This window comes from Penaeus monodon, chromosome 20 (genome assembly GCF_015228065.2).
Source record: "Penaeus monodon isolate SGIC_2016 chromosome 20, NSTDA_Pmon_1, whole genome shotgun sequence".
Taxonomy (NCBI): Eukaryota; Metazoa; Arthropoda; class Malacostraca; order Decapoda; family Penaeidae; genus Penaeus; species Penaeus monodon.
Window position 1 is genome coordinate 41,244,659 of NC_051405.1, and position 286 is coordinate 41,244,944.

General features: G+C 37.1%; 1 protein-coding gene across 1 annotated transcript in view; it reads left to right on the forward strand.

The window, feature by feature from the left end:
- The window catches only part of LOC119585832 (G-patch domain and KOW motifs-containing protein-like), a gene marked incomplete in the record, with an annotated part of 6,987 nt that overhangs the window by 939 nt on the left and 5,762 nt on the right, over positions 1 to 286 (forward strand). The window contains 1 exon segment of the mRNA XM_037934561.1: positions 172 to 286. Coding sequence (XP_037790489.1) covers positions 172 to 286 — 115 coding nt within the window.

Consider the following 286-nt stretch of genomic DNA (forward strand, 5'->3'; position numbering starts at 1 on the left):
TAAAATCATGTTTTGAAAATAATCGTATCATGCATAATTCCAGGACTGTAGGTCTAGCAAACCTCCCAAATTCTCCCAGAGGCATTAGGTTAAGATGTGTTACAGATAGATCCTGAATAAAATTTGTAAATGTTGGTTAATACTTACATTTTTCTTTTCTTCCTACATAAGAGATGGCAAAGCAGAGGAAGAGGAGTTGGTCATACCAATGGTTCAGGTAGACCGAGCAGAAATTTTTCGCAAGTTAGCGGAAAAGAAGTTAGAGGAGGATGGTAATAATGCTGAG